General features: G+C 56.9%; 1 protein-coding gene across 9 annotated transcripts in view; it reads left to right on the top strand.

The window, feature by feature from the left end:
• Nucleotides 1–25385, top strand: part of LOC122368312 (zinc finger protein 1-like) — a 135820-nt gene that overhangs the window by 72766 nt on the left and 37669 nt on the right. For all 9 annotated transcript variants that reach the window (XR_006254215.1, XR_006254214.1, XR_006254213.1 and 6 more), the window contains exon 2: nucleotides 7194–7490. Coding sequence is in view for 5 of the 9 variants with exons in the window: in XM_043342165.1 (XP_043198100.1) it covers nucleotides 7194–7490 (297 nt within the window). In the remaining 4 variants the exon portion in view is untranslated. The remainder of the gene's footprint in view (nucleotides 1–7193; nucleotides 7491–25385) is intronic.

Raw genomic sequence — 25385 nt, 5'->3', positions numbered from 1 at the left:
GGCCGGCCTAAAGACGCCGGCGGTCCTCATCGGCCGCATCGCCGCCGCCGGAACTGTCGCCGCCGGCCGGCTAAACGCCTCTCGGCGCTTTGTCTCTGCGGCCGCGGGGCCGAATCGGGCGGCCGGCGTCCCGCTCCGCTTAGCTAAACGAGCGCCCGATCGTTACCGGACGGGGCGAGGGCGTCATTTTGTCGTCGGCGCCGTGCGGCCGGCTCAGGTAGGTCAATCTCACCGGGCCCATCCGCGCTGAAAGGATTTTAAATTAACGCCAGCCACCAGAGACGCACTACACCCTTTATCTGCTTTATTACTCCCGCTTTGTCTGCATGCAATTTGACGGAGATAGTTGGTTCGTATGAATAAATTCTCGTCAGCGAAATCTTGCCGTCGGCAGGCGGCGCACGTTGACGTCTTGTGCGGGATCGGATTATGCTCCCGCGGGGCGTCATTGGGGGCTCCTGTTCGGCTCTGAGACCGGCCCGGGGCGGCTCGGGGTCAGACTGGGTCGGGTCAAAGGACGACAGTCGATGGGTTCCGTATCTCACGGGACTGGACGGAGCTCTGATAGTGGCCAGTCACTTGTTACGAGCTAGACGGTACAGATGACTGAATGATGCAGGTAAGGTAACTCGAATGAATCACGTCGGCCCTCACCGACCACGAGGCAAGACGGATGGTCGGTAGTGAAGTAGACGAGCTGTCGTGTTTAGAGAAGAGAGAGTGAAACACTACGGTCCATTCTCGGATAAAGGAATTGTTATGGCTGGTTGTTACGCGTGCTTTTGTGGCGAGAGGTGGCGGCACATGATGTGGCTGCGTGGGAACCTACGCAGACGTTCAGACCTTGATTAGCTTATCTTTAAAAGGCATTATAAATGCCTCCCTAGTTGGCTCCTAGACTTATTCCGTATTCCCAAAAATCAGCTGACATTCAGAAAATGCACTTTTCTCCTTGCCATTGTTGAACTATTTCAAATTTTTACCTGGTTTTTGTTTTGAACTTCAACCACCCGTTCCCGGCCAGGTACTCGACGACCCTCGGAGGTCCCTGGCCGATCGATAGCGGCCTGCGCCACCTTAGATTGGACCTATTGATCAGTGACAATCATTTACGCCATTCCAGCGGGTAAAAACGTGGCCGGTCGGAGCACTGGTCGCTGTCGACGACCGATCTCTCGCCAAAGAAGGACGGCGAGCCAGCGGCAGACGCGGGAAAGAAGGGAGATGAGAGAGAGAGAGAGAGAGAGAGAGAGAGAGAGAGAGAGAGAGAGAGAGAGAGAGAGTAATAGATAAAAATAGCGAAGCGGATTTTCGTGGAGTGATAATGAAAAACAGGTTAGCGGAGTTGTTTAGGCGTGTGTTAAAGATATTGACTCACAGTTTTATTAGCCAACTTTTGACAATAAGGTATTTATCGATCCATCTCTGCGTTAGCAGTTGGAGACTGGTAAAAATAAAAATAAATTGTCATGAACCGGTCGAAATGGCACGTTGTGTGCTTTCATGCTCATGGCAAAATAAAATGTAATAAAAGACCGAGGCTGCAACCCGGAAAATGTGCGATTGGTGCTTTTCAAGTAGCCGCTGGGACATCCGATCTCGTCTCTTGCTGCAGCGCCGACAGGAAGTCAGTTCAGCTGCCTGTGGTATAGCACATGTAACGCCAGAGCGGCCCGCTGCCGCCTGCACTGGTGTGGCCGATTCTGGCACATATTGCTGATCGGCACCTCCTTCGGCGCCGCTGCCGCCTTTCGCCACCAGGCCATATGTAAAAACAACACGGAAAATGATTGCGGATGAGAATATAATACAATAAAGATGATTGGAAATTACTCCGGGGAGAAGGTAGCGAGCCGGGCGCGCCATTGTATGCGGCTGCAGGCGGTGGGGCGATTGCGGCGCGCTGAGGGCCGTCGAGACGTGATTGGCGCGCCGGCGTGCCGCCCGGGACGGGATCAGGGCGGCGGCGGCGGCTGCTTGTTTAACCTCGCGCTGCCGGCGGTGACCGTCACCAGCCGCGGCTTCCCGAGAACGCCGTGTGATGGATGAGCTCGGCCGCCACTCTCACGGCACCATCGGCCGCGCCGCGCCTAATTACTCCGGGGGTCCTACTCGAGCGGGCGGAACGCGACGCGACAGTCGGCGCCCGTCGCCGCCCCAGCGTCGTCACCGTCGACCGCGGCGACGGTAACGGCCGCGGCGGGGCCGCAATGACACCCATGTCCCCGAGGACCTGTCGGCGGTCGGGCGACGCCGCCCCCCTCAACACCTCATTACGGTGAAACCACGGCGCGCTCGGAGGCAGAGCAAGAAAGAGCCCAGCGAGTACCAACACCTCGCCACCAGAAACGGTTGAGGAAACTTGACAGCCGAACCGGAGCACCAGCGACTGTATATATATATAGGACGGTGGACTGGACTGGGTCAAAAGTGGCCACCGCGCGGTCTAGTGGCCAGCCAGCAGCGAAACGGCCGAGTGTTGGTCAACCGACCGGCTGCCGATCTCCCGCCGTAAGGAGCGTTCAAGCACCGACCGATCGAACTTCAACAACTGGAACGTCTCTGTTGCTGTTTTAGAGGCGGTTCGATCAGTAGCGATACCAGCGGCAATGCCTCGAGTCGGTGAGTCGAGCGGCAGCGGTTCGAGCGACAGCCGTCGCGCGGTGAGGTGGGTCCGTTTATCCGCGGTCGCGCCGCGCCGGCGGCCTCGTAACCGGCGCGCCGTAAGGCAGGTGACGAGCACCGGAACGGCACGACCGCCAACCGCGCCGGCCGTACCGCCCGTAACGACAGCATGCAGATTTTACGAGGCCGCATTAAGGTGCGATTGTTGTGCGGCCGCCCGTCGGCGCCGTCGCTCACCGGTTAGCGGCGGCCCGATTAGCGGCGCGCCGCTGATCTGAGAGATGGGCTGACGGTGCCAGTACAGCTCTGCGCGCACCCGCTCGGACGAGCGGCCCCCGGCGGACCACCACCACCCACTCACGGCCTCCGCTCGGCGGCGCCGGCTGACATTTTGTCGAACCGCGGTGGGCCCGTCTCGCGATAAAGCCAGAACCGTTTACGTTAAATCTGCTGGGACACTGATGTGATTACCTGCAGTCGCTGATCTTTTGTGAATCCGACGAACGGGACAGGCGGCGCGCCGGCGGATATCGGAACGGCGGCTGCTCGTAGCCGCGCCCTCCGATCCATTACCAGAGACCGGAGGCCGGCGCCGGCCCGTGGAGCGCCGCGATGGGAGCGTGACGCGGACCGAGAGGAAATCGGGCCCAAGAGATGAGTCCGGACTCGCGCCAATGGCTGGGTTACGGAAGGAGTGACGTGTCTGAGAATTCGCGAGCCTCGCCATTATGCGACGTCCTCGGCTGTCAGTTTTTGCATGGAAACTTGTCGCCTGTGGAGAATTGAGAAGCGTGAATCGGTCCGCCAAAAACTTGCTTCATTTGAATAAAGTTTCGGCACAAAGCTCGCCGCGCTTAAAGCGTTCTAGATTTTCACGTATTTGCTCAGCTCCTTAAAACGGCATGCGTGCAATCCGCACATTTAGTGCCTTAAATCCTCATTTGTCATCGATTAATCGGCTCTCCGTTCTGCGAGCAGAAAACGTGACCGATCAAAGGGGAGGCTTTGTCACGTGACGGCGGCACCGCTCCCCGGCGACCCCCCGCCGGCGACCCTTTGTGCCACCGCCGACGCCGCCAAGTGATCTGGAAGAAATGAGTTATAATGCGGTTTGCCGGCTGCCTTTGTCGCCGCTGTCGCACCGGTATTGTTCCCGGCGACGAAGAATAACGGCTGTTTGCCGCGCAGGATGTGGGCCCGGCCGGCCCGCGACGCGTCGTGCGCCGCGCCCGCCGAGGTGCGACGAAGCCGACGCGGTCGGTGGCGCGCCGCATTGGCGCCGTGTGCGGCGTCCGTCGGGGCCGGACGCGCCGCCGCCGCGCCGGGCGACTTCACGTGACGGGCCGCTTTGTTGTGACGGGGTGGACGGCGCTGGGAGGGCGCCCCTCCCTCCCCGGCAGTGGTCGGGAAAGAGCTGGACGGTGGGAGCATTTCTGACGTATCCGTGTCCTGCAGTCTGGTGGTCGGGTCAGACAGAAATGGTGGGCGGAAGTAGCACGCGGGTCCGGGACGGGGTTTCACCGCCCGGCTCGGCGACTGGCGGAGATAGTCAGCGGACGGTGTCTGCATGACGCACCCGCCGGGAGGCCCCGCGGACCACTGTCGGCTGACTCAGCGCCGTCCCGTGACCCTTCCCTCCCTCCGGGGTGACTCGCCCGGCCCGGACCGCCGTGTGGGTCACCTCCGTCCACCTCCGCCCGGCCGGCGGACGCCATGGCGCCGCTCCCCTCGCTCGGAAATGGCGGACCGCCGGCGGTGGTCGACCGACGCGCACCTGGGGCTCATCGCTCATCGGAGCGGCGTCCGGCCGAGTCCCGCTCCGCCGCTCACCGCGCACCGTCACGCTCCAAATGTCACCGGCCGCGCGCTCGGCGCTCATCTCCAGGCCGGCGGCGGCGGCGGTGTGCGCCGGGACTGCGGCGTACCTGGCGCGCCGGCGGCCATTTATCATGGCGGCACAGGCGGGCGCAGTAATCTCGCTAATGGCCCCACCTGTCAGCGGCGCCGGTGGCGCGGCTGGCGGCACCTGGGCCGAGCCGAGCGGCAATCAACTCCACCTGAGCAGACGCAACAGAAATGATGGCCGTGGGTCGCCGCCCGCGGCTGCCGCGCGCTAACTACCTGATGCAAAATAGCATTGATTTTGGCTGGAATGGCCTATAAAATACGTCGGCGATGTTGTGGAAATGTCGGTCATAAATCAATGAATAGGGCAACAAGTTAGTGGTCGCTCCCGGCCTCTGCCCGCCCCCGCCCACGAAGAATGAGGCTCGGACAAGTGACCGCCATCTCCGACCCCCAGCAGAGGAATGGAGCCGAGCAGCGTCGTGACTTCTGCTGCCCTGTGCAGTTATTAGATTTCGAGTTAATTCTTCGGACGTTATTTGAGTTTTATGTAAACGAGTGGAGGAATAATGCAAATAAGCCCGCCCCTGATGTAATTAAATTATCGTTAAGGCGCACCAGTTGTGGAAAATGAGATTGTAGCTTGCAATTGCCTCTACTAAATTCGTCAAAATGAAGACTCGTAAGGAACATGCAGTGTAAAACAATTTATCGAGCGGGTCAAATTGGAATAATCACATGGTGCTGATATTCTACCGTACAATATGAGGCCCGTTACCAACCCTATTAGGAAACAAAATGTCCACGTAAACGATCGCCGGCGCAGTTTCGTAGCCGTCGAGATTGAACAGGGAAAAACGAGCCATGAAATCCGGGCTAGTGCTACTGAAAATGCACTGAACAAATGGATATAGATTAGTTATTCTGGAGCGGGAGTTTTGCATACATGAGATTGCCCTTTGTAAGATGGATGGGCGCGTATTCGTCGTTGAGAGGCGAATGTGCTCCGACACTAAAGGAAGCCGTTCGCCTGTGAATGGCCGCTGGGCGGCGGCGGCGCCGGCGTGTGAAGTGGTCGTGTGTGACTGCGTGGAAGTGTCGGTCTCGGCAGCGCCCCACAAGGTCGGCCGGTCGGACACGGCATCAGTCAGTCTCGCCTGCAGCGGTCAGCGCCGGCCGAGTATAAAATATGTGCGGCCGTCACACGCCACTGCGGCAAACGACCTGGATATCTCCGGGCACGATGGATGCCGCCCGTTACACAGATGTCCGCGTAAATGATATTGTCAAGCATATCAATCGCTTCGAATTTATCAGCTGTCTTCCAATCCCGTGTCTCGTTCAGCCTTTATTGACCACCTAAAGTTGAGCCGTTTTTAGAGTGCAGATGAGGCTGTCTCAGCACTGACAGTCTCCCGTGCTGTATTTTCCGAGGACACTGCCGAATTTCGTCAGGTATTTACTTTGCTGACGAGCGCTTTCATTGCTGTTTGTGTGGGCCGTGCTTTGATAGTGTATTGGGGCCCCGTGTCCGACCGTTTTGTGCCGGGGTCGGGCCGGCGCGGCCCCCTTACCCCAGATTCCAGCGCCAGCCGGCCGGCCGCTCTCAGAGCTGCACGGGGTGACACGACACGGCTCGACTGGCGGCCGCAATAAGCCGAGCGGGCCGCCTCGGCGAGGTGCGGCCGTGTTGTCACAGGCATTATCCCTGTTATTGTAGACGGGCTCTGCAATCCTGCCGGTTCGCGGCGGATGCCTTCACTCTCCCCGCTCTCTCCCCACCGGCCCCGCCCCTTCTGCCCCCTCAGATGCTGATGACAGCGGGTAACGGTTCAAGCGAACATCCCGTCTGAGGGATCAACGCTCAGCTATGCTAATGCAGCGACTCATTATGTCACTTTTATAGGTTTTAACTGACTGGAAATGCACATCGTTTTGAGAAGAAAAAAAAGATGTTGATGATTTTCTATTATTTTCTTAATCAATAGTTTTTCAATCACAAAGCTTTTCTCTCGTCCACCTTAACCTTCCTTCTCTCGGCTCTCCCTCTCTCCCTCTCTCCCTCCCTACCTCCCACACTCCAGTATGTACCGGCCGGCCCTCCTGTCCCACTGCCGGTGGGAGGGGACCCTGCCGCCCGGTGACAGCCCAGCTCCCGTGTGTGCCGTGGGACGGCCCGCCAGCTCGGCCACCCAGGAATAATATTCATAATTGCCGCGGACGTCCACATGATGCATGGCCGTGTCGCCGAGAGATGGGATGGTCGGTGGGCGCTCACCTGAGGCTGAGTCAGCCGCCGGGCCGGGCGGTGCCGGGAGGTCCGGGCCCCGGACTAGGCAGCGGTGCAGGCCGGAGCCGCCGCGCAGGGCTGAAAGCCAGGGATGACGAGTGGTTCAGAGAGGCGAGCATTAGACAGGATATCGTGTTGAGTTCAGGGAAGTGATGTGGAATAAACGCTGCGAACGCCGAATAAGTGATCTCCACTTCTATAGCCTGCCGCTGACCGTACGAGTATGTGTTCCATTTGACCTGGAGGCTGCCGTCACAAGAGGCCTGACCTCTGACCCATCCCTCTGTGCTCCAGTTGACCTGGAAGTGGGCCCCAAGGTGGAGATCTGTCCGCTGACACATCACCTTTCCCTCTGTGTTCCAGTTAATCTGGAGGAGTGCCCACACTGTGGATATCTGACCTTTGACCGGTACCCTTTCCCTCTGTGTTCCAGTTGACCTGGAGGTGGGCGCCACTGTCGAGATGACCGCAGAAGAGGAGCCCACCCCGGACCGGCCGGCGTCGGCCAGCCGTGTCGGCAGCGACGGCGAGAGCGACTCGAACGACGAGGCCGAGAGCGAGCTCACCATCGACATGGACGCCGACGTGGCCGGCGACTCGCCGTGCCAGAACAACAACGTCAGCGAGGAGCGCAAGATCCAGGAGTACATGAGCCGCAAGGACACGGCCGTCATCTTCCCCGAGCCGGTCGGACCGGCCGCGAAGGAGGACGGCGAGGACGGGAAGGAAGGTGAGTCCCGCGCAGATGAGCCGCGGGTGGTGAGGGGGATGATGGCGGTGGCGTGTGATAAGGATGTTTGCTTCATTGCGGAAGGAAATCTGATGACAAGACAATGTGCGTTCCTCCGTCTAGTTCTGGTACTTCTCAAACTGCAGGTGGCAGGTTCTAGAGTTGCAAAGTTTTCCAAATGGGCTGCTACCGGCACCGCCCCGCCCCACAAAAATTTTATGGGATACCGGCATGCTACCACGCCCCAAGAAAAAAAACCGCCAAATTACCGGCATACCAAAAAACCTGCATTCTTGATTCTGGCTTACCCCTACATGAGATGCCACAATTTGGCAATTCCAGTAGCCGCCCCACCCAGCAGCCACCCATTGTCCAACCAAAACTACCAGCAGCCTGATGTTGGCTGAGTTCGCCCCACAAATACCACAATTTTGAAACTCAATTCCAGTCTACAGCTGTTAAAATATCACCTGTAATCAAAAAGGTATTGCCTACAAAAAGCATTAACACATTCATCAAAAAAGCAAGGACAAAAAGAACTTGAATTACTGAAATGTGTTTCTGAAGATTGCACAGTGAGCAGCAATCACATTTACCACAAGCGTTATTTTCCACATTCTCCTAAAATGTTGCAGGTACCAACCAAATAATGAACTATAGATAGTCACAAATCACAATATAAAAACTACAGATTCGGCCATGTTCCTAACTGAGGAAGCGAGATCAACATCAGCTTTTTCCTATCCGCCAAGGCCATCCTATCCGCCATGGCTTGCTGGCTCGTGAGTAAGATACGAAACATGTAAAAATATGTGTTAATAGCCACTTGTCCTGAGAAGTCACCAAATCATATGTATAAAAACGATATAATATCCTCCCCCATCTCAAACGCGGGAACAAACACAAGGTTATCATATTTCGAAACAGATGCGCCATAACACAGTTTTTAATCAGCTGATTAAAACACTGCAAAAAAAGGTTTTAGGACTGCAAACTTCTGCCTCGTGAATGATTTTATTGATAAAAATCATCCAACACGATATTGAATTCCAATGAAATCAACACTGTGAGTGTTATTCACTACAAGAAAATTGATTTCTCTTGAGTGATTCAACCAAAGGGCATATGAATAAATATTACGTCATCAGCTTAAATCCTTTCTTTAGGGGACAGAGGATCTTAAAAGTCAATCCTTGGTTGCCTTTGCGCCACATTGCGCCACTCTGTATTCATTTCGTCTGCATGTTGTGTTTTCTTGTAAAGATAAGACAAAATGCCAGTTTAATTCATTTTCATTTCGTTTTGGGACCAAAGTTAGGCTCAGGGCTACCTAACACCTGCCTTTTCAGCTGGATTTTCAGTGTCAAATTCATTGTAGAGTATCTCAGACCACATCTCAGGACTCAAGGCCAGTTTCCAAACAATGTGTTTTGTGTTGTTTTGATTCTGCCTTTTGCGTAGGGAATGTTGCCATGAACATTTATTTATTTTAGTTATTGTATTATGCCTATTACCTACCATTAGACTTACTAATTGGTTGTGCTTTTGCAACATGAATGAGTATTCTTTGTCTTCCTTTGATAGACCACAGTAGATTCTTGACAATTCTAATTAGAGCCAAACCTGTGAAATGCTGAGGTTCATGTGTTACCCCTACCCTTAGCAATGGAACTTCTATCACAAAATGTATTTTGCAGTGGCTAAGATTGCTGTTATTACAATTCAATAGCCTCTTAGTGTCCTCTAAGTTTGAATCATATGCTGATAATTTTTTTGTGTGCAAAATCAAAAATACCGGCATGCTACCGGCAAGACATGCCAGATACCACGAAAAAACCTGCGGTAGTGAAAAATTACCGGCATGCCGGTAGTGCGGTAGGGAAATTTTGCAACTCTAGCAGGTTCCAGCCAACTCCGAACCAATGTGCCGGCACCTTCGTCCGTCTCGGCTCGACTTTCCTCCGCTCTCTCCCTCCTCCCCTCTCCCAGCTCCCTCCACGATGGGATCACCGAGTCGAGCTCGAGCTCAGCTCAACACAGTGTTTCCAAGCCTCCTGCAATCACCTTTCAGCCCTGTCTTATACAGATGTTCTAATCAAGCCATTATTTCTGCTTCTGGAAAACAATAAAGGTAGCTGGGCCGTCGGTCCGGGCGCGTTAGAGGCCACTTTCAGTTCGACGGGCGTTGGCCGGTGCGGCGCCGCGCGTCGTTGTGATTTAATTTCGCAGCGCTGTTCTACACTTGCCGGACATTTCGACGCGGGGCACGTAAAAACCACGAAAACAATAGGCGAAATTTCATTACCTCGCCAGCGGCGATAGTCGGCGGTAGTGTTCGATCACCACCACTGTGCGTCGATGACATGGCGAACTGAAACGACGACAAAAATCAAACTTGATTTACAATTCAGTCGGCGTCGACGGCTCTGTCGGAAATGGAACTGTAATTAATGTTACTTTGAGACGATTTTAATCCTGGGGCGGCTCTCATTGGCGCGCGGCGAGAGCGCCGCAGATCGGCGCCGATATGGCCGTAAGCCGACTGTTCGTGACCTAAGCCGGCTCGTTCATCACCGCCCCTCTACCTGCATATCACGTGACTAATGACGTCATAAATCATGATTAGCGGCGCGGCGGCGGCGGTGGTGGCGCGCCGCTGCCGCCGCTCTCACGCAGACATGCGCTGAGGAATGGCACGTCGGAGCGAAAGACGGCGATCGGCCGCCTCTGACACAGGCTGGTCATCTTCAGGATATAGATCAGTGATCAGGCACTAGGAGAGGAAATACTGTGCGAACATCCCTAAAGATACTCATGCTCAATGATGTGATGGCACTGATGTAGGTATTTAAAAATTACAAAATTATTTATGTCTGATGTCCAGGTACGCCTTCTATTTATGTAAGTCATGGTGTTCTTTGAGCCGAGTTGTAAACAGGACATGTTGCTGTACTGGAGTTCAAAATATCAAATCCACGGCATACATTTGAATAATCTCTGAAACATTTGTATCTGCCAGTGGTCGGCGTCAGTTGTTCAGCCGGCCGTGTGCCGTCGTCCGTCCGTCCGGACGGACGGACCGGGCCGGACCGGGCCAGGCAGCCCTGATTGGAGCAGAACGCGGCGACCGGCCGTCACCCGGCGCCGACAGCGCGCCACCGACGCCGCATTTCATTTGCCAAATCGTCATACATTAGCCGGATTAGATTTATGCATTCATATATGCCGTGTCGGTTTTATGCCGGCGGCGCGGCCGGGTCGGTGACGTGCCGACGTCTCCGAACCTAACAGCCACGTACGCCGCCGCTGCCGGCCGACGTGAAATGTGTTTGCCATTCGCGCGACATGTATGCATCACGATTATTGCCGAGAATCGGCCATTTTGAGATGCTGGGAGCAATTTTTATCGACTGTCGCCGTCGTAAAGCGCCATGCGATTGGACATCTCTTATGTGTGATGGCCGGGTCGAACGGCGCCCCGGCCGCCAAGAGTGCATACTATTTCATCCGCGAGCCACTGGGCCGGCCGCATTCGTCACCGATGCCGCCGCCGCCGCCGACCGGCCGTTATTTCTTCGTTACAGCCGGAGCTCCTGTCTCGTAGTGCACGGCTCCGCGGGTTCCTTGTGGATCAGCGGTGGTGAATGGCGGGCGGTGGGCGGCGAACGGCGAGGGACGGGGTAGCGATCGGCAGTCGCGTGAGAGACTGCACGAGAGGCCGCGCCGCGCGACAGGAGACACGGGGCAGAGAACCGCTCGACTGGAGGAAACAGAGCGAGGAGAGCACGGGTTCAGCGGTCGACGGCGGCGCACTGCGTCATGACGGACTGTTTACACACGGCCAGGTCAGACGTGGAGTGGCGCGTGGCACGTTGGAGGCGCACCGGCCGGCGACCCCGTGCGTCCCCAAGTCACCCGTCACTTGTCACCCGTCAGCCGTCACTCGCGGCCGTCTCCTGGGTCCGTCGAGTGGTGGTCGGTCAGACTGTCTCCGCGGTCCTGTGAGGCCCGGCCGGACAGTGCACCGATTTGACCGTGCTAACCCCGTCTGATGGCAGTGCGAGCAGGATTGCGGCTGGACGGCCGCTCGTGCTCCGAGACGCCGCACGAGCGCACACGCGCCGAGATTTATTCCCGCCCAGAGGAAATGAGCAGATCTGTATGGAGACGCATCGTTCCGTTCAGAGTAAGACAAAAGAGTGATGCCTCTTTTAGAGGCCATAAAGCATTTTGATCTCATCTTTTCACGACACATTTCAGCGAGTCAACTGCTGGCCGTCGGCCCGGCCGGCGGACTGACCGCGAGATACGGTCTCGGCCGGCGCGCCGTCCCGCGCGCCTTGTTGCTCCCTAGTGGTCGTTTCGCTCTGGTTTAGCCTAACCAGCCGCGGCGCTAGCCCGGCCGGGTCAGTGCGGAAACGGTTAGACCCCGATTTGACGGCGGCGACTGTGGAACAGTAGCCAACGAACCGTTTCTGTTCATGAAGGGCAAGCAACCCAGGCTGTTGGCAGCTCTTACTACCGCTCCTTCATGCGATGATCGTTTCCTATTTACAAAGTCATGAGTGCTTAAACGCGAATTGGACAGTATGATGTTGCTCGATAGCTGCCTCTTTTGCAGCATTTAATTTTACTTCTCAAACTTTTGTTTTGCTCCTTTGTGTCCGTGTGATCGCGTCGCCAAGCTCCCAAACACTTCACATATCGGCTATCACAGTTTTCTCTCCAGCTGCGTCTCCCTTCTGTGCCAACTCGTTGGCCGGCCTCTGCTCTGCACTCTGTATCGCTGGACCCCGCGGCTGTGGGCCGTCTCCCGCCGACACGCGATTCTTTATCGCGCCCGTCGCGGCCGCGAGCGCCGACCAATAACGGCTGGATTCCTGAGGTTTAGGCAGCCATTCTCGATTGACAGTCGTTTGTTTTTTATTGCTGGCCAAATTGAAGATAAAACTGAAAATACAAAAGAAGACGGCCGCCATCCCGGTGACGACTTTTGTGTCGTCGCTGCGACGCGCCGGCCGCCCAACTTTGTCGCCGACGGTGTCGTTGTCGGCGAGATGTCGTGTCGCCCGTGTATCGCCGCATGTAACGTCGTCGGCAGTCGTCACCCGGTCTCCGATTGTTGCATGCCGCCGTAAAATCGCGGCGACACTGGGCTCCGACGGCGCCACGCCAATTGAAGGCGGACCGCCTGTAAAGAACTGGCCAAATGGAAAAGTAATCGAATTCAGACCGGCGGCATCGTAAGTTATCGAGTGAAAGCAAGGAGTACAGGAGGCGACTTTTATCGCGGTGGCTTTCGGCGATAAACGGCAGGCGTCGGGCGCTGATGACGCTGCGCGCCCGCCGTTAGCCGCCCGCCGTCGGGCCATGACGCCCCGCCGTCGCCGTCGACGTTTTGTTCCGGACAAAGGAGACGGCGTCGAGCGGCACAGATGAGGCAGGAGCGGCGGGCGCGGCGGGGCGCCGGGCGGCGGCGGAGCTGCGCCAGGTTCGTCACCGGCGCGCCGGAGCTGGCCCTCACCGGTAATGGTCGATGCACGTGTCCGCCGGAGAGGCGCGCTGGAGCGCGATGGCGGCGATGGCGTGATGGTGCGCCGGGCGACGCGTCGATCGCCCGGCACGTGCCGATTGCCATCGTTCATACCTTGCATTGTGCGGCCGTCAGTCGCGCGCCGGGGCGTCGGAGGGGCGGCCGCCGCCGCGCCAGGTCTGCGGCACTGATGACGCGACCAGACCTGATGACGTCACCCCCCGTCGAGTTCCGGCGTCCAAGGTGGAGCCGCGGCCCGTCGACGGCCGAATAATGGCAGCCGGAGCGGGCCGGCGACATCCCGCGGCCACGCCGTGTGGCGTGCAGTCGCCGAGCAGCAGCGGCGCCCGCCGCGGCCCGGTAGGGGGGCCGTCGGACCCGGGGGAGCGGCGGCGCACCTAATCACACCGGCCGACGATCGCGGCTAATCAGCGCCGGCTACCCGAGACGGTACGGCCGCTCACCGCGCCCGGCGCCGGCCGGCAGACGGTTTTTGCGTGAGTTTCGTCTTCATCAATTCTGGTATGACTGATAGTGGTTCAGGCAGTTTTTCTCGCCGACTCGCTTCGTTGTTCTCTCCGTTGACAAATAGTGTCGGCGGGCTGGGTGAGAGGAGTACCGCCCACCGCCCCTTCCCCTCCCCTCCGGTGGCGTCGGCGGCGGAGTTTACCTGAGGGCGCCATTGAGCGGGGAGGGGGCAGGTGTGTTTGTCACCGTCGACCAATGGGAGCGCGCCGTTTATTTGATTACAGTGTACGGCGGTGTTTCACCTGCGGCACCGCCGAGCCGGCCAATCAGCGAGCAGTTTACACCTGAGGCGGGGCCGAGCCTGGCAGTGCGGTACGGTGGTCAGTCGGGTGGAACAGAGGCAGGTAGCACGGAGAGCAGAGGCCTCTTGCACCAAACTATCTAGCTAGGTAAAATCGAAAAACCGGTTTCAGAATAAGGTAATCTAAAGGTGGTAAATTTGTTTGCAACAGCCCAATTCATAATCCTACAGGTGCTTGGTAAATTTTACACGCAAATTGTCACATTTGAGTCTTGGATTGGGTACACGATGCAAAATAATCCAAGCATTGGTGCAAGAGGATTTTGGTGCAAGAGGCCTCTGGTCCAGTCTGAAAGCAGCGCCAGCAGAGGAGCACGATGAGCCCGGAAAATCCATTTTGTTTTACGCCGCCCTTGACGCAGATTCAGTGCTTCGATTCAGTTTGTAAAGCAGCACGATAGTCTCCTTTTTCACGTTAATAGTTTGATGTTGTTACCCGGTAGACGGTAACTATAGCGTCGTGGAAAACAAGTGCATCAAATCACCGTATTTTCTGGGCCCGGTGGCAGCTCGGTTATCGTGCCGACACCTTTGCCGCGCCCGTTCACAGCGCCGCCGCTCGGCTGCTGCGGGTCACCGATCAAATGTGTTTCCATTCCATGCAGATGAGACATTATACACACGTTGTTGGCTGGGGAACACAGCACGCGATGGCTGCGCGCCTGCTGAGCGCGTTTAGCGGGAATAACCTGGTGAGGTGGAAGATTACCCACGGCCGCGTTGATGGGATGCGGCGCCGAAGTATTTATACCTACCCTAAGGCCAATTTCCACTGATTTACGGCCATATTTTGTCCCTTATCGCTTTTGCCGGGCTCCTACTAACGGCGCGCCTAATAAAGCGAATGACGCCCGTATCGATTGGTCGGGCGGCCGGCGCCGGACCCGGCGGCCATTACTATGCACCCCTCTCTACCTGTCGTGTGCCGGCCGCCGGCTGACGGCCCCACCGGCCGCCTTCACAGTCGAGCGGGCAACGCCCCGCCGCCGCCGCCACCGCGCCCGAAATGAGCCCAAAGCAGGGCGCACGGGAGCCCCCGCTCCGCCGCCGGCGCCGCCGCTTTCTATGCAGATACGGGCGGGCACGTGTGAAACGGCCCCGGCCGCCATGTGTATCTGATTCATTTTCTTGTGAATGACTGCCGAAATCACATTGCTGTGATGAATTACATTTTTATTCATGCGGCGCACAGTGGCTGTGTGCCGATGGCGGCGGTGGCCGGTGGCTCGGTGGTTGGGGCCGGCGCCGCCGGCGGCAGCACCGCCCGGCCCCGGTGGGCCGGCGCGCCGGGCCCGGGCCGCCCCCGGGCCAGTTTCGGCGGTGCCCGGACCGCCGAATCTGCTCTCCTGGCCCGGGTGGATCAATACCAGCGGCCCCTCCCACCTTTTCTGCAGTCAACTGCGGCCCGTGTATAGCTTCTGCCGACGGCCGCCGCGCGGGCCGCCAGCGCCGCCCGCCGCCGCTCGGAACGCCACACCGCTTCCGCTGCCAAAAGGTGTATCCATATTATTAGGCGTCCCTTTTACAAGCCAAGGTATATCTGCCGATCATACGTATTGTGCACGTATAATGGCGGCCTTATATCAAAGTCTGGCCGACAAAGCGCGCCGGCGCCGGCCATTGAAAGGTGTCGGCGGTAATGGCCTGTATTGTCGATAGCCGGTAATGCATTGTCGCGCGGCGCGCCGGTCGGCAGCCGCCGGTGCACCCGGTTACTGGCAGCCTGTCGCCGCGACACAGCCGCCTAAGTGCCGCCCCCGCCCCGGCCTTGTCACCGCCGCCGCCGCGGGCGTCACCTCCGCCACGGCCGCCCCCGCCCCCGCCCCCGCCCCGCCCTGACCTCTGGGACCCTCTCCCTGAGCTACTACTGCTACTGTTCTCGTAATCTAGCCATATCATCCCACACACCAGCATAGCTGGATAAAGGCACGGATTCTTTGTTTCGGAGATACGAACTTTTCGGCCTGCTAGTTGGAGACTGGAGAGCAGTCCAATTTACGCAAATACATACATGGGCGACCAAAGGCAGCTTACGGGCAAAATTGTAATCAAGGATTCGTTGACCCTAACTAGTTACCTTCCGACGCTAAATCTGTGGATGGTGTCTGGGTACTTTGGCGTGTTCATTGAAAACCTTCCCGGAGCCGAGTGAGCTGGAAATGGTGGATTATATCGCGAGTCGCGACTGTACGAGGCGAATAGGGTGATAGCAGTGATAGCACTATGACAGAGCCTATGGGGAGGGGCGCGGAGGGAGGCGTATGCGCGTCGTGTCAACAGGCCGGTCGTTCCGCCGTCACCCTGCGTGAGTTGCGCCGAGTTGTGCCGTTCCACGAGGCTGCCTCCGCTGGCAAACAGGTCATCTCTGGGTGCTGCCGGCTGCCGGCGGCTCGGTCGTACCGATACAAAACGCGGGCCGAAATAGACTCGTCGCGGCGTTCTGTGCGCCCGCCGGCCGTCCTGTTTACACTCTAGCTAATCCCTGGTCTTGCCACTTCACTATTATGTCTGAAGTTGGGCAATATCGCCTGTGCAACGACCGGGGCCGCCAGTAAATCTCGCTTGTTTTGATTTGGCCGCGGGGAGACGCCGTTCGGCTGGGTCTCGGTTCCGGTCTCCTAACTGGTCCCTCGGCTCCGTTTATCTCGCAGTAGGTACACGTCGTCCGCAGGTCGGCCGCCGCCCCGTCCGACGGGTCGGCCCGAGCGGCCGCTGTGCTGACCGGCCACCCTGCAGGCCAAAAACCGGCGGTGGACGCTCAAATGCCGGCGCCGCGAAAGGATTCGTTCCGACTGGCGGACGTCATGACGCATTTGTCACTTCCCCTCGCGAACAGCGTGAATAAAACCGTTTGAAGGGCCGTCAAACGGGGCGCTTCTCTGTTCTCTCCGCCGGACGGGAAGTGCATCCGGCGCCGCCGCTATGGCGCGTCAGCTCGCCGAGCGGCACGGTATCTGAGCCGCGCGGCGCTCGGCCGTGTCCGGCGGCGGCCGGTGAGCGCCGCCCGCCGGTGATTCAGAGCGGCGGCGATGGCGGCCGGCCCGCGGCGCGCCGACGCCGTTTCCTGCGAGTTTCCGCCGCGTGGACGGCCCGTCGTCCGGCCCCCGCTCCACCTTTGTGCGCCACCGACCTGCGCTTGATTTATCAGTCTCGTTATTGCTCACCGTTGCATTATCTCGAGCGGCGCGCTGCGGGGGTGAAGAGGGGAGTCGCCGCTCGGTTTGCGCCGTGGCCGCAGTGCGGCGCCACCTGCACCCGAAAAAGTGTCCGGCCGGGGCGTTCATCATGGCGCCGGGCGGGTCGGAGGATCGGGCTGGTCACCGGCAGATTTATTGTGTTGTTCCTGCTTGCCTGCGGAGATTAGTGGTCGGATACGAGCGGACCAGGTCGGTCGGCGGGCCACGCGAGGCCACGGCGCCGCTGCGGTGCTGCTCGGCGCGGTTAAGCGGGTGATTTATCTGCGCCGGGGCGGCGTCGCGCTGTTTACCGTCCAACTGGGGCCCGCCAATCGCCGATATGGCCGCCGCTCAGGTAGAAAGGCCGGTCGGGCGCGGCGCTGATGCGATTAGCGTCTGCCGGCTGCAGCGGCGGGACGCTGGCGGGGGCGGCGGCGGGGGCGGGTGGTAGCCGCGGGCTCCAAGGTAAACGCCGAGGGCATTGATCGCGCCTGTCCGGCCAGGTGTGAGTGGCATGCGGGTGGCCGGTGATGAGGTGGCCAGACGGCCATCTCCTCGGAGACGCGGGTCGGGGAGGCCGGTCAGCCACCTGGCCGGCCGGTCCCGCGCCGCGGCGCCTCCCGTTATACTCTCCAACAATGGCTCTGTTTACATATCGTTGCAGACAGTGCGGGGCGATTTGAGGAAGTTTGCTGAAAGGATTGGCCATTTGATTAGGTGGAGCGCGTCTGTGCGGAATTTGTGAGCTGAAGTGAAAAGGTTGCACGTCTCAGAGGGGTGTTGCGCGGAAATAAAGCTGAAGGTAATTGCGTGCTCTTTTGCGGTAAATCAACTTGCTGGCGGTAAAGTTTGCTGGAACTTGGATTCTGCGAAGCGGAAATGCAGGTAACCCGACTCTCTGACTCCATTAAACATTATCACACCCGACATGACTTATTCGACGCTAGCTGGTGAATACTAATGCTAACGGGCCGCTTGGGAGTTGCCGAAATTAATTTATTCTTGTCTGACGTGCTTTCTTTGACGGTTCGCTCCTCCTTTTGAACCAAAGTTCTTCTAGAGCTGGGCTTGGAACGCGCTGGCTTCTCTGAAAAATGTCCCTCCCGTCCTTCCCACATGACATAACATTGCGTGGGAACGCTTTAATGTGTTCACTTTATCAGATGAATCCCGTGGGCGCTGTCGTCCTCTCGGCGATATCGTTTGTATCTGGCGACATTTTACAGGCCACCAACTTTAATTTACATCGCCACCGCTTTTACACGGGCTGTTTTGATCAATAGCTCTCTGGGGAGACACCGACGGATATTACCAAGTTGACAATTTGTCCAGTCATCATCAGCACTCATAGAGAAATCATAAATTTCGCCGATGTTTTAAGAGCCCTGTTCACATTTTCGCTGTGTTCGCGCCGGTGGTCTCCGGGGCGTTAGTTCTCGTTTGTGCCGCTGCTGCTGGCGGCGCTGGCGATCACACGGTGTGACTACGCGTCGCTGACTTTCATTAGCCGAGTGGCGGTTCGGGTCGCGCTGTCAGTGACACCACCTGGCTGATCGGCGGTGACCGCCCCGCGCCCACACGGTCCGGTCCGCTCCCGTCCGGCCGCCGACTGCCAGTGGTCCAATGACGTCACAGGTCCAATGCGTCCCAACGAGCTGTCACCTGGCCGCTGGCTTTTTGCGATTGGCTAGCTCCAATCCGGCTGCGTTCCGCGCTGTCCGCCGTTCGCCAGGCTCGCAGTGGGCGAGCCTTTCTGATAGAGCGGCGCGGCGGCGGTCGGCGAGCTATCCGCCAGATTGGACGTCGGCTCCTTTTGTTGGACCGCTCAACCTGAGACCGCTTGCCGACGAGAATAATGAGCGGCCGTTTCACTGACAAAGAACAGGATTGTTTCCAATTGGAGCTCTCAGGTGCCAACCAGAGAACGGCCGGCGAAACCAATCAAACTGGAGCGAATCTCTGTTCCGAATGCACACACGTCGCTCAGCGCCGATCTAATTTCGAAAGGGGAGATAGTACTGCGCTCCCGTAGCGTATAAATTGCATCAGACGGTAGTATCATAAGGTGTCTTTGTGTGATTGGAATTCAGGTCGGGCTACTCGTCTTTTTCATCCTCAATAACACGGAGTGCATTACAAGGTGGAATGCTACGAAAAATATTGTAGGTATTGCGAATCTCTCTCTCTCTCTTTCTCTCTCTCTCTCTCTCTCTCTCTCTCTCTCTCTCTCTCTCTCTCTCTCTCTCTCTCTCTCTCTCTCTCTCTCTATCTCTCTCTCTCTCTTTCTCCTCTCTCTCTCTCTCTATCTCTCTCTGTCTGTCTCTCTCTCTCTCTCTCTCTCTCTCTCTCTCTCTCTTCGCTCATCTCTCCCTCTCTCCGTCTTCGCCTCATCGTGAATTGCTGATCACAGCACACCGCAAGTTTCCGAGCCGGGAGAAATCATTTCGCATTCGTGCTTCCCCCGCGCCGCGATGGGCACGCGCCGACACCTCGGCCGATTGAGTGCCGACTGAAATACTGCGCACCTTTAACCAATCTGAGCGTCGGTATCGTCCCCAGGGGAGCCGAACCCCTCGCCGCCGCCGCCGCCGCCGCCGCCGCTGTCAGCCCGTATTGAGTGCCGGGACGTTGGCGACCGCCCGCTCTCCCCTGCGCCATAAGCTGCTGGCTGCGAATCAGCTAAGCGCGCTGTCTGTCGGCCAATATGCGGTATTGCCGGCCGGTGGACGCCGATGCGTCACACAGAGCGGCGCCAAAGTTTGCCGCGCGCGCGCCGGATGTGTGTGCCGTGCGTGTGTGGACGCATTACTGGATGGCCGGGAGGCGCTGGGTATAGGACCCTGATCCGGCCACTGTCGCACCAAATCGCACTGCCAACAGAGTGTGCCGCGACGCGCACACACACAGAACTCGGGCCATCCATAAGAGCGCGCGTCACCGCGGCCCCTGTTTATTTGAATAATTTCCGCACACGGCCTTCTCCTGTAATTGGCTCGGCGTTGCGAGCGGCGAGGGGCGGCAGGGAGCGGGGCCTAGTTCTCACCTCTCTAGCAGGACGAACGTGCGGCGATCGGGGGCGCCTCCTCGGACAGCGGCGAGCAGCGGTCGGACCAGAGACGCAGCTGTGATTCGACGACAGATGGCCGCTCGTCCGTCCCCCGCTGACCGCCATTCAGATTTTCAAACGGGCATTAGGAAATTAAATGCAGGGTTAGCGGTGATATTGCGAGGTGGCGGAAATGAAACCACTAGCGCACCGTGGAGAGAACGTCTTTGTTTTATTGGACATATTTTAATGCGGACGGCGGTCGCGATCGGTTCGGCGAACGGGTCCGATCGAGGCGAGATTAAAAGTCGGACCGGCGAGCCGCCGGGATGTTCCCGGTCCAGTTCTGCCCGTGTAGACATGTGCAGCGGAAATTTGAAATCGCACCAGTTGTAATACGGTGACATTCTCGCTGAAATTTCACCGAATTCATACGTCAGAATGTAAAACTTGGCGTTATGCTGGAAATTGTTATGGCAACGCGCGCCAGTTTGTCGTCGGCGCTGGTCGGTCGCCGCCGGGACCGGAGCTCTCCGAGTTGCTCTCTGTCGGGGAGGAGGGAGCTCGGAGCGCGCGGCGGAGCTCCTATCCGAGCACCTGAGCTCTTTGATGTAGCTCGGCGCGCTGCTGTCGCGGCGGTTTGACTCCTTTCAGCCGCTCATTCGACGATCACCTGAGTCGGCCCTCGACGAAAGCAGATTCGGGCGCAGAACAATGCGCCGATAAGCCACTTACCATGCCGCCGCCGGTTTTTCGCCTATTCAGCGGCGGCGACTAATGGCATTTTGAGCAGGCTGCTCGCAAATGCCGGCTGCTCAATGATTCAGTGTGTGTTTAAATACTCAGACCGACCGGCTTGGGCCTCAATAAGGGGCCAGCGATCAGCAGTATTGGCGGTGGCGTGCTCCCACTCCACTGAGGAGCTCCGCCCGGCTGGGTGACGCCACCGCGCCATCAAATACCACAGTGTGACATTTCGGCAGCAGCTGCGACTTTCATCACCGCAATCTTATTCTGATTTCGATTTGATCGTCTGCTTCGATTCCAGCTTTGTCGGCTAGCTTCCAGTTTTTACCTTTGCCACCCTACACTTCTCCTGTCCCCACCTTGCCTCGGTCCGCCCTGCCCCAGCGTTATATCTCCGGCTCGACCCGTTCCGGATCCCCGTCCTGCCCGGTCCCATTCCGAGCCCCTGTGCCCGCTCCGACCCGGCTCGGTCCCGCTCCCACCTGCAGCAATGCCGGCGGCAAATTGGACAGAACCAGAGAGGGATGGAGGTGGGGAATGCGACCGGGAGCGGCCGGCGCCGACCTGTGGCGCTCCGGTCAGGTGCCGTTCTAGGCACTAGCTGCATCGACCGCCACGGTCACAGAGTACCGGAGATCAGCGCGGACACCACGCCGTGCGGTAATAGGGCCGATATTTGACACCTTTTTCGTTCAAAAGGTGATATCAAGAATGGTGAATTTTAAACCGGGAGTTTCCTATTTGATAGCTTATACCTTATACTATGTCTAGTTTGTTTATATTGTTTAGAACATGATTGATGATGCTTTAAGATCTTCTTCTGTTTTTATTCAGGCACCTGTGTTTGTTCTTTGTGCTGGCGCCGTGGAGACATTTTCCGGATATTGACTTTAGCGCGGAGACGCGAGGAGCGCCGCTCGCCGTCCTAGCGCCTCGTTAACGGACCGCTCGCCGTGCTTCGCTATTGCTGCCGATTAGGTGGCCTGTGCGCACCGCATAATCAATGCTCCGTAGCCAGGTGGGCGGCGAAAATGGCACAAAGGTGGCGCCAGCGGACGTGGCGGACTAAAACGCTGCCCGAGACGCTGCCACCTTAGGTACTTACATATATACAGAACGAAAGTGGTGGTGTAGATTGGAGAAGGGGCTAAGTAGCGACTCGCCATGGTCCCGGTGGGCTATAGTGTCAGGTACGGCATAAAAGTGTGCTGGCTATTGATACACATCCGCACAAAAAAAAAATCTGCTCAGTTATCACTTGCCCACTCTAAAATTAAATATGACTTGTAGAAATAGTTGGGCCTACGCTATCTAAAGAAAAGAAACGTTTTATCATCAGCAGTAGGTATAATGAAACAATAGGGTGTCCTTTTAAGTCTCGTTCAGGTAGGTTTCATTAGTTTGCGCAAGGTTGGTAATATGCCAGGTCTTCTCTAATGAAACTGTCCCTGGAATTGGCCTCTTTGTCGGTTGTTTGACCTTTGCTTCTTCAGCGTGCTCTTCCACCTTTGTTTTGGAGTCGCTCGCGGAGCCGGAGGCACCCAAGTTAATTCCTGCACAGTCATGTGGCTAACGTAGTATTGTTTCCCGCTCAAGCTAATGTGACTTGTGTAATACTCCGTGACAAACGTGCGCCAAATGAAATGGCAACATAAACAGAGAAATAAAACTTCCGAGCGGAGAAACAAGTCGGCGAATAACAGACTGCGGCGGCCGGACGAAAATGCCGCCGTCGTCGCCGCCGCGGGAAGGGAGGATCGAGGACGGAGGTGGGGTGCGGACTGCGGTAATTCGGCGCCACTCGTCCCTTCGCTCCACGCCGCGGTATTGGAGGCGACTGGTGCTCGTATCGGCCGCGGCCGGCGCCGCTCGAGTGTGGCCGAGACACATGCCCGGGTGGATTTCGGAGGCGGCCGGCGGCGCGGCGCGCCACTGATCGCCTCATTTGTCGCCCGACTGCAGGCTGCAGCCGCTACCGACTCAAAGTTGGTCTGACAAAATCCAGTCGTGTCCCCGGAATGCGTCATTCATTTCCTGAATTGCCGTTGAGAAATTGCGCTGTGTCACAGCTAGGTGTCTGTTTAGCTTGTGCGCCGCGCTCCGACGCCGCCCGGCGGCCGGAGCGAAACCAGACGGCTTTCCGCGGTTAACTGATTAAAGGGCGTACCACTTGCAATAACAGGCAGACGCAGCAGTGTCGAATGTGCCAGAAAAACCATATGACAAACACAGGTCATAACTCGCGCTTTATGAAAATCTGCGGGGCCACGTGCGACAAACAGTGTGTCAGCTCGCCGACTTGGATGCGTTACACGTCTTATAAACTTTGAGATAACACCGCTCTGTTTTTCTGATGGGACACCAACTGTCCAGAGTTCATCTGGCCGCCCTGTTGTGCGGACGAAAAACGGTCAAATTTCAGAACGCACGGTCAAAAACGCCTCCTGCAAAGTAACTGCGGAACAAACACACCGGAATATAAATTGACTGTTTTCAAGAGCAAGCAGGGTATGCATTGATTCACGTCTTTCATATTCCGAATGCCATTTCTAGTTCCCATGAAGACCTCTCACGACTGATGTTCAGTTCAGTCCAACAGCCTGTAGGTACTGATCGGGGTGGGTGTGACGACTGCGGCTGAAAAAGCGGCACGCCCGGCGCGGCGGTGCTTCTGTTTGTTGTGTTAGTCGGCGCACTCAGAGAGCAGCGCTCCGTTTCTCAGTAGAAGGGTGGCAGGTGGGCCTCTGATTACACTGATTACCGGAGCTGAAGCGCCCGGTGTCCCATGTCCTGTTTTCCTCCGTGTGTCATCTCTGAAAGCGATTTTTATTTGCGTGATATTTAGCAAATATATATATTTGCTAAATATGTATTTTTTATATATATTTGCGTGTTTTATTTAGTTGTAATGTCTATTCAGATAGTCGCGTCCCGTGGTCGATTTCATGCACTGGTATTTGGTGTCATTTTTTAACGAATTGTTACTTGTCAGCTTAATTTGACTTTTTCCAATCACCACCCCTGCTTTGTTCCTCCTGCTGTTATGTAACAGTCTATTAGGTAATGCATGTTTTTCCAGACCTGTCTCAGGTTCAGTCGTGACCCTTGACCGTCCTGACCACGCTGACTCGTTATCTGTCGCCTATCGGAGTGTTTTGCTGGCTGACTGCATCAGTGATGTTTGACGGTCATTGACGGGGCGACGCGCGCGGTCAGCTGGCGCGCTGACGTCACGTGTTCCGGGCCTGTTCCCGGTGTTCACCTCTCTGCAGTCTGTACAGCCCCCCCCCCTCACCCCCACTGTTTATTTGTGCTGCGCGAGATCTCCACACCTCCGACAGGACCCGGCTGCAACATGGGACGTCCCCGCGGTTTTTGTGCGGCGCTGATGAGCATGGCGCGCCACCCCCACAAACAGCTCTTCCCCGAGTATATTTTGACTGGTGACAGATGACTTTTACACCTTTCACAGCGCTTTATCGTGCTGTGTACGCTGTCAACATCCTCTGTTCTATAAACGGTGCGCTGTTTAGGTAACTCATGTTTGTGTGTTTGTTTATTAGCTATTTTTTGCGAAATTTAAAGTGCATTTGAAACATTTGTCGATATTGATGATAAAATGTAGGCAATTATTTTACCTTGATCTAGATTGAATCATTTTATTTTTCGGTTTTGGATAACTGAACATTATTGCTCAGTAACAAAAGAAAAATGTTGCACTATTTGGTTTCAGTTGCGTGTAGTCTCCCGTGCAATACTAATGAACGAATCTCTTGTCCCATTCGAGTTTCCCTGATATCTTATCTTCTTCGATATCTACATTGTCTGCTGTTCCAGCTTCGCCTCCAAATGAACTCGCGCTAGGAAATCCAATCTTGGTCTTCTTGTTCGCGTCCGAACCATTTAACTTGTGTTGTATCGGCCACCGTGAAAATGGACAACAGTGAGGTGTACAGGATGCTCCCTGCCGCGGACAGGGATGGGAACAGGGCCTTTTTGCCCGGCCGGAGACTGTGGAACTGACAAAGCCAGATTAGCCGTTAGTTAGTCCGCCGCAGTGGCGCACGAGGGAAGGTTCTCAAACATGTCTGAACTACGGGACTCGAAAAGCCAGCCTGTCACGTCTACCGCACTGTCGGTAGGTGTTTTTACCTACCTTCGGCACTGGCCTTTCAGACCACGTATTATCTGAATTAGTTCGGGCACAATCTTAGCCTGTCTTCGTGACCGGTGACCAGTTGCTGCGTCGCGCAGTTTACGACAATCTGTCAGCTCACCTGTCACCAGTTGATGACAGTTCTGTCCGCCACTAGTCCACCCTGTCCCACCTGTTTTGGCTGACAGTGACCACCCCGCGCTCCGGCCCCTGCCGTAATTGGCGGCTCCGTGCCGCCGGCTCGGCCGTCCCAGCAGCCCGTCATGGCCCCGGGCCGTTCGTCCGTCAGCCCCGGAGAGTTATACCCCAATATATCGCCAATTGGAAACGGCCAGGGCAATTAGATGCACGCGCTCGGACTGAATTAAACGATGAGTTGTAAATGGGGTGTAATTTTTAAAAGGTGCA

The sequence above is a fragment of the Amphibalanus amphitrite genome, unplaced genomic scaffold (assembly GCF_019059575.1).
Source record: "Amphibalanus amphitrite isolate SeventyFive unplaced genomic scaffold, NRLGWU_Aamphi_draft 000032F_arrow, whole genome shotgun sequence".
Taxonomy (NCBI): domain Eukaryota; kingdom Metazoa; phylum Arthropoda; class Thecostraca; order Balanomorpha; family Balanidae; genus Amphibalanus; species Amphibalanus amphitrite.
The sequence above is the reverse complement of the archived record's forward strand: the minus strand, read 5'-3'. Positions and strand labels throughout refer to the sequence as shown.